Here is a 7,021-nt window from a genome sequence, read left to right as displayed (position 1 = left end):
AGGAAGGAAGGAAGGAAGGAAGGAAGGAAGGAAGGAAGGAAGGAAGGAAGGAAGGAAGGAAGGAAGGAAGGAGATTCAAAATATATATTTATCAACAGCTAATAAACTTAGATAAATGTAATTATGATTAATCCTAAACATCACCAACATGCTTGTATAGGCAGCTGCTATTGAACAGGCTGTTGATGAGGAAAGGAGAACAGTGTAATTTGGGCTGATACCTGTATGCTCTTGAGGTTGGTTAGCAGCAGGTTCTGGTTGCGTTGTTCGGCCAGAACAGCTTCCTTTTCTTTATTGAGGCGATGCTCTGCCTGTCGTAACATGTCTCTCTCTTTGGTCAGATTCTCCACACGCGCCTGAAGAACAAGAAAAAAGACAGGATGTAGACATGCAAAGAAAAGCTTAACACAGTTGTTGGTTTATCAACTGTGAAATTAATCCAAACAACAATAAATCCAAAGTATTCTGTTGCAGAGTGGGGAGTTGCCGGTTACTGATTCCTTTGACATAAACCAAATCTGAGAAAGCTGTACGGTGCAGTTAAGAATCAAAGACAAAGCACTTAACCTGTTTTAATCTAACTGAAAATTGCCTTCTAGCTTTGTTAAACATAAAACAAAAAACATACAAAAAAATGTAATCAGAGAGGTTTTAAAAAGTCTAATATGACACCCAAATCTAAAAAAAACTGTATTTTAAAAGTATTGTCAAGCACATTTATTCGCTAAAATATGGATAAGACTTCACTTAAAGTGAGGTTTAAAAAAAAAAAAATGTAGAATTAACAGAAAATCTACAATTAATTCAATTTAAAGAGAATTAGTTGTTTTAATAGAAGAGTGCTCTGTTTTATTCCAACCAGTTGCTTAAATAAGTCTTAATGAAAATTAAGTCACACCAAATACTTATGACATTACTTTAGATCTCAGATCCATGCTTGAATTATCAGTACAAAGCAAGTTAGACTGTAACCAGTTTTTATAATGTTTGAATCTCTTAAACCAATTTGAGAATCAAGTATAAAATGTCTAAAGGTGATACAGATTACAGTTTGAACTGAGAACTGTCTCCCAAAACTCTTCTTCCTCACCTGCTCCAGTGCTAATTTTTCATTAGCCCTTCGTAGGTCCTGGATCATTGTGTGGATGATGTGCTCTTGTCGTTGGCCGGTGGCCGTCATTTTCTGGTTGCTCGTCTGTAGAGCAGTGATCTCTCTGCGGTACGCCAATACAGTTTCTTGAAGAATATCATGCCTGATAAATAACAGGGAAACAATTTTGAGAGCCGAGGACGGAAACAGTTTGTTACAAAGTGAAAATAGAGAAAACCAGATTTTATAGCTTTTTTTCTAAGTTTAATTGCACCTCTTGTTACTGAAGTTGAGCTGAGAGGTGAGTTTGGCATGGCTGGAGCGGAGCTCTGTCAGCTGCCTCTGCAAGCGGTCATTTGTTTCATTCAGCATTCGGTCGTTCTCAGCCTTCTCCTTCTTATACAAGGTGAAAGCATCATTGAGCTGGAAGTAAACAAATTTACACTCAGACCAACAAATGGATTCCCATACCATGTTAACAGTCTAAATAAAATTTACCAAAAAAAAAAAAAAAACCTACTGCTGACAATGCCTACCTGTTTTAGAGCAGCTTTTGTTTGAGCAGTCTGCGTCGACTCTGCAGCAGCGGCTCTCTGAGGAGTGGAGCGAGTAACGGGGGCTGGAGGATGGGGAGAAGACTCCTGACCTGTAAGAAAAACATCAGGATATTATCCTTTTAATAAAGGCCAAAGGAGAACATCCCATCTATTAGTCTCACATTCCTTTGAATCTAACAATGACATTTTAAACAACTTATTTTCTTGTTTTAATATTTCCATTTTGTGAATCACAAAACTGCTAGTCCACCAAAAATTCCCAACTGGAGGAGAAGAAAACATTTCTTTCTCTGATGTCACCTTGAGGAGGCAGGCTGAAGCCTGTGCTCTGAGTCAGCAGTGCCTTGAACATGTCTCTCTGCCTAGCGTTGGAGTCTGCTAGCTGTTTCTGCTGGTTCCTCTGCTCTCTCAGCTGCTCCACCTCCTTCTGGAGTTTATCCACCGTGGACTGCAGCTCTGTTACGCTACAACAGGTAAAAAGTAAAAAATATCTTTCTCAGCACTTCTGTAAAACATACAAAAAATACACTGATAGGGTTCCTTACCGTGCTGTTGTTTCCCTGGCCTGTTCTCTGCTCTTCTCCTCCTCTAGCTCTCGTAGTCTCCCCAGCAGATTTTGGTTCTGTGTTTGCAGCTCCATCACACTGCGGAACGACAGCAAGCTTGAGCTGTTCACCTCTGAGGTGCTGGAAATGTCGGAGGAGCTGCCGTCGTCTTTGGACACCCTGTTACCGCGTGCTACTTCCAACTCTAACAGAAGATTACAAAGCTGGACCGGGAAGATTAACACGTTAAAACTGGAGTTTTATCTTACTGCCATCGAGTTAAAAGAAGCACAGCATACCTGTGTAGAAGTGTCCTCCAGGTATCTCTCTGCCTTGAGTTTATCTCTCTCCATTGCTTGAAAGCTTTGTTTGGCCTCATCCTTCTCTTTCTGCAGACTGTAGATCTCCTGATAGCAGAAAAAAGTTATTGAATATTTTTATGAAAATTACTCAAGTGTGGATACATTTATGCACAAATCATTCAAACCCACAGCTCGAGCTTGTTCCAGTTTGTTGCACAGGGATGCCATTGACCTCTGCATGCTCTCATACTCCTCTCTTTGCCGCTTGAGTACAGGTGCTTTGGACTCCACCTCCTGGACTATTTCATCCAGGACCTTGCTCACCCTCCTCGTCTCCTGCTTCTCAAGCAGCAGCTGGGTCTGGCACTCTGAATATGCATTATAAAGCTACGAAGAAAACATAGCAGGGAAAAATTATTCAGAAAGGTGACAGATTAAAGAGCCAGGCTCCACTGGCCTGTGCCAGTTTAAAAGGTCTACAACACACATAACTTCATTGATCGCATTTTAGAACGTACAAAAATAAACAATAATCAGGTGATTAGAAATTAAGAAATAATATATGTTTATAATGGTCACAAACAATAAAATGTGGAGTCCTGCCAAAGCAAACAGACAGAAATCCCTGATAAAAGTAATTAAACTGCTTCAATTGGTTCCTTTTGTCTCATTATAATTAAAATGAGAACTTGTTAATGGGATTTAGGACAGACCAACGCATAGTAAAGAATGAGTGTTGTGTGAAAGAGAAATTATTCTTCAGGGTTGAAAACCTTTTTTTTAAATGTCTATGGGAATAGAACTCTTGAGTAGAAGATCCAATTGTATAAGGCCGTCTTTATTCTGATGTCACAAAATAAAATCCTGTGCAGATAACTTCAATCATTAGTCCCAACGTTAGTCATTAAAGAACCACTGGGATTTGATCCATTTACAGCTTTTTTTATGCAGTAAGATTAATCATCAAAGAATGGAAAGGGTTTAATAAAAGGCAAAGAAAGGTGAAAAAGGAGTTATTCGGGAAAGCGGCTATAAAGATGCTATATGATATCTCTGGATCAATGGGAAGATCCACGACACAGGTGGAAGAATCTGCTTCAGTTCTAACTGGTGGTGGAGAGATCCCTACCCCTTCAGTCAGAACTGTAAAAGCCTCTTGGACGAGAGGCGATACTTCCTCTAGAAAACTAAATGAGTAAATGAGAAGGAAAACTAACATTGTCCTGAAGACAACATCTTTACTGTAAAACATGGAGGTTGCTTTTCTTTAAGGGAGGCAATGAATCAAGAGTTGAAGGTAGAATGGAGGAATCTAAATACACAGCGATCATGGAAGAAACACCAGATAAAGGCTGCAAACACCTTTAGACTGGAAAGGAGGTTCAAGCAGGGCTTTAATGGATGGTCATGATTAAAGCATACTAATGCTTTCTAACAGCCCAGTCAACATCTAGACCTTAATCAAACTGAACATTAGTGGCAAAACTTTTGAAAATGTATGTTTAAGACACTCAGTCAAATTTGACTGAATCTGTTCTACTAAGCAAAGCAGATAGGGACAATACTGAAGTCTCCATATGTAGAAAGCTGGTGCAGACATCACATACAAACTGCAAATCCAATCCATGAAGAGGCAGTTTAACATATTATGCATAATGTTTAGATTTCAATTTCTAAACTTCATAAATCGCACATCTTCTATAAATTGGCAACACATCTATGCTCTACTCCTTGTTGGTCTGTGCATTTTTGCAAGGTGCTTTATAGGAATCTACAAATCTTTACTGGATTTATAACTTACATCGAAAAACTTCATTCCGGGCTTGACAATAGCAGCGATGGCAGCAGCTGATGGACACAGAGCGTCTAACTGTTCTTCTGTCAGAGAAGAACCGCCTGCAGTGGTAAAAACATAAGCAGCAGGATCAGCACTGTTACCAGCACAAACGGGCATTAATCATAGGATGTCTACAAGTTAGAGAAAGTGCAGGTACATACAGCAGTGTTTGCCTGCAGCCTTCACTACTGCATTTTCCAGCTCCTTCTCCATTTTCTTGATCTTCTCTCCAAGTTCCGCCTCAAGCTGCTTTTTTTGCTCTGCAGCATCTGACACTTTCTTCTCCAGAGTCTTATTGGCTGAAAAGACACAACATCAGTCCGTTACAGCTCATTAGTGAAGCTTAGCATATGGAGGGATGTAGCTGAAGCCTCCTACCTTCTCCTGTGTCTTTAACCAGCTTGCTGAGCTCCTCCACTGCCCTGCTCAGCTCCTGGTTCTTAGTCTCCATGTCAGTTGCTGCACCCTAGAGAAAGGAAAGGGTGTTACATGCCTCTGACCAACATTAGCATCAGGGAATTAAAAAGGTGACGGCATTGTGATTTATTGAATATCATTTCGTACTCAAGGTGACTCTGACCTTATAGAGTGATGACAGTTTGACATGGGCGTTGAGCTCAGTGCGATACTTCTCCTCCATAGCAAACTGTTCGTCCTTCGCCTTGAAGGATAAATAGTAGAAAATAGGTAAAGAAAAAAAAAAGAAAACATTTAGGAGAGAGAAGAACAAAATTAAGTTAACAATTGATATGTCTCCTCTATGTAAATACATTTTGCCATCTTCACATTACCGAAGACTATGTTTTTACACCTTGCAATAATGTTGCTGCTTTCGGATATTAAATGTTTTGTATCTTTTTAATTCTGAAAACCATATCTAGTGTTAGTTGTAAACCTCAAACTCAGTTTTACCTGTTTGAGTTTGTTATTGAGCTCGTCAGCTCTCCTGCTTTGGCTGTCACTCAGTTCTTTCAGAGAGGCAAGCTGACTTTCAAGCCTGGTCACCTGTTGGAGAGAAACAACACAACGCGTAAGCGCTGTTATCTGAGCAGAATCATGTCTCTAATGACGACTGATTAATAAAAACCGACCCACACATAGAAGCCAAATGTATGTCTGTATATCTATCAAACCATCTGTGTTTAGTCGTTTTTCACCTGGTCGTTGCTGCTCTTCAGACTGCCCTGCAGCTCCAGTATCTCCTTGCCTTTCTCTCTGTTGGTGCTCAGTAACTCCTCGGTTTTTTCCGACAGCTCTGCCGTCAGCCACTCGATTTTCTTCTCCAGCAGCTCTTTCTCCTGCTCCATCCGTTTCTCTCTGTGCTACAATTACAATATTGTATTTGTAAGAAAAATAAAAAAGAGCCCCTTTTGCTTTGCATAATGCCTTGTTACACCACTTAAATAATCTTTAATGTATGTAGTTGGATTTTATATGATTATTCAAAATGAAGCAGCATAAAACTGTACAGGGAGCATAACATTTTCACAAGAGTGATCAAAGTTATTGGTTTTAAGATTGAACATGAGGCAGTTAAAGACGCATAATGACTTTGATAAAATTACTTTATAACAACCATTCTACTACCTGCACAGAGGCTGCTGATGACTGTATTTCATCCAGCTTCATCTGGAGCTCCATCTTTACTTTACTGGTGTCTGTAAGCTTCTCATTCAGACGTTTCAAGTCCTCTACATACACAAATGATAAAAAAAGATAAGGCAGTTCTTTAAAAGCTATTACCAAAATATTGACATAAGAAAATTGTCTTCAAAACATAACAGAAGACCAACATAATTACCACATAGATTTCAGTTTGGCAGCCCTAAGACATTAAACTGAGAAAGTGATGCTTATATTACCTGTAAGGTTCTCCACCTCCTGCGTCCTCTTCTCAAGCAGCCTCGCCAGTTCTCTCCTCTCCGCCTCAATTTCATATTTAGACTTTGCTTGCTGCACAGAAAAGAAAAGATTATTTCCCCCTATTAAATTAATAAAGAATAAATCGCATTTACTGTTATCAGTGATCAAAGCTAAAATTACGAAGGTTCGCTTTAGAGCAAAGCCAAAAAAATAAGCTTAAACAATCATATTTGTTCAAAATTATGTGCTATAAAATAAATTAAGCTAGATTTTTTTTTGCCAACTTTTAAATATCTGAAGTAAGCTTGTGTGTCCCTGTCAGCTGGCCAAGCATAACTACTGTTGCCTTACCTGCTTTGGTTGTTTATCTTCACTAGACTCATCCTCTGTTCCCTTCAGAGTGCTCAGCTCTTCATCTGCACAGAGATAAATATTCAGAAAAAAAAGGTTTCTCAAGGTTAGGTAAAAGTAGAGAGAGCATAAGTCAGATTTGTGACATTATTTTCCATTTAGACCTGTCATTTATTAATCTTTAAACATTGAACTTAAGATCTGAAAGAAAACAGGTCCACATGTTGTACTTTTACGTTACAATGTACATTAAAGTTTAAATGACTGGTTATACAGATTAAAAAAAGAACTCACTTAGTTTTTTATTCTCCTCTTTCAGGACCTGCAGGTCTTTTGTGGCAGAAAGTATCTGTTCCTGACTCTCTGTCAGTCTCTTCTCAACATCAAAGTACTGTTGCTCTAAGGAGACAAAACATTCAGCAGACATGTAAGCAATTGGAGAAAAATTGAAGGTAATATTACCTGAGAAAGAAAGC

The 7,021-nt window shown here is 39.0% G+C and overlaps 1 protein-coding gene across 1 annotated transcript in view; it reads right to left on the bottom strand.

Annotated features, from left to right (window-relative positions):
- The window catches only part of tpr (translocated promoter region, nuclear basket protein), a 28,716-nt gene that overhangs the window by 19,432 nt on the left and 2,263 nt on the right, over positions 1-7,021 (bottom strand). The window contains exons 2-19 of the mRNA XM_015380900.1: positions 6,840-6,944; positions 6,546-6,610; positions 6,194-6,284; positions 5,919-6,022; positions 5,489-5,653; positions 5,244-5,336; positions 4,912-4,992; positions 4,710-4,797; positions 4,493-4,630; positions 4,296-4,390; positions 2,684-2,881; positions 2,492-2,599; positions 2,193-2,416; positions 1,948-2,111; positions 1,627-1,736; positions 1,365-1,513; positions 1,091-1,253; positions 222-356 (exon numbers count right to left, since the gene is read on the bottom strand). Of these exons, the coding sequence (XP_015236386.1) occupies positions 222-356; positions 1,091-1,253; positions 1,365-1,513; positions 1,627-1,736; positions 1,948-2,111; positions 2,193-2,416; positions 2,492-2,599; positions 2,684-2,881; positions 4,296-4,390; positions 4,493-4,630; positions 4,710-4,797; positions 4,912-4,992; positions 5,244-5,336; positions 5,489-5,653; positions 5,919-6,022; positions 6,194-6,284; positions 6,546-6,610; positions 6,840-6,944 (2,276 nt within the window). The remainder of the gene's footprint in view (positions 1-221; positions 357-1,090; positions 1,254-1,364; positions 1,514-1,626; positions 1,737-1,947; positions 2,112-2,192; positions 2,417-2,491; positions 2,600-2,683; positions 2,882-4,295; positions 4,391-4,492; positions 4,631-4,709; positions 4,798-4,911; positions 4,993-5,243; positions 5,337-5,488; positions 5,654-5,918; positions 6,023-6,193; positions 6,285-6,545; positions 6,611-6,839; positions 6,945-7,021) is intronic.

Source organism: Cyprinodon variegatus, unplaced genomic scaffold, assembly GCF_000732505.1.
Source record: "Cyprinodon variegatus isolate N-32 unplaced genomic scaffold, C_variegatus-1.0 Scaffold224, whole genome shotgun sequence".
Taxonomy (NCBI): Eukaryota; Metazoa; Chordata; class Actinopteri; order Cyprinodontiformes; family Cyprinodontidae; genus Cyprinodon; species Cyprinodon variegatus.
Note: the sequence above shows the minus strand (reverse complement) of the source record. Positions and strands in the feature narration are given on the sequence as shown.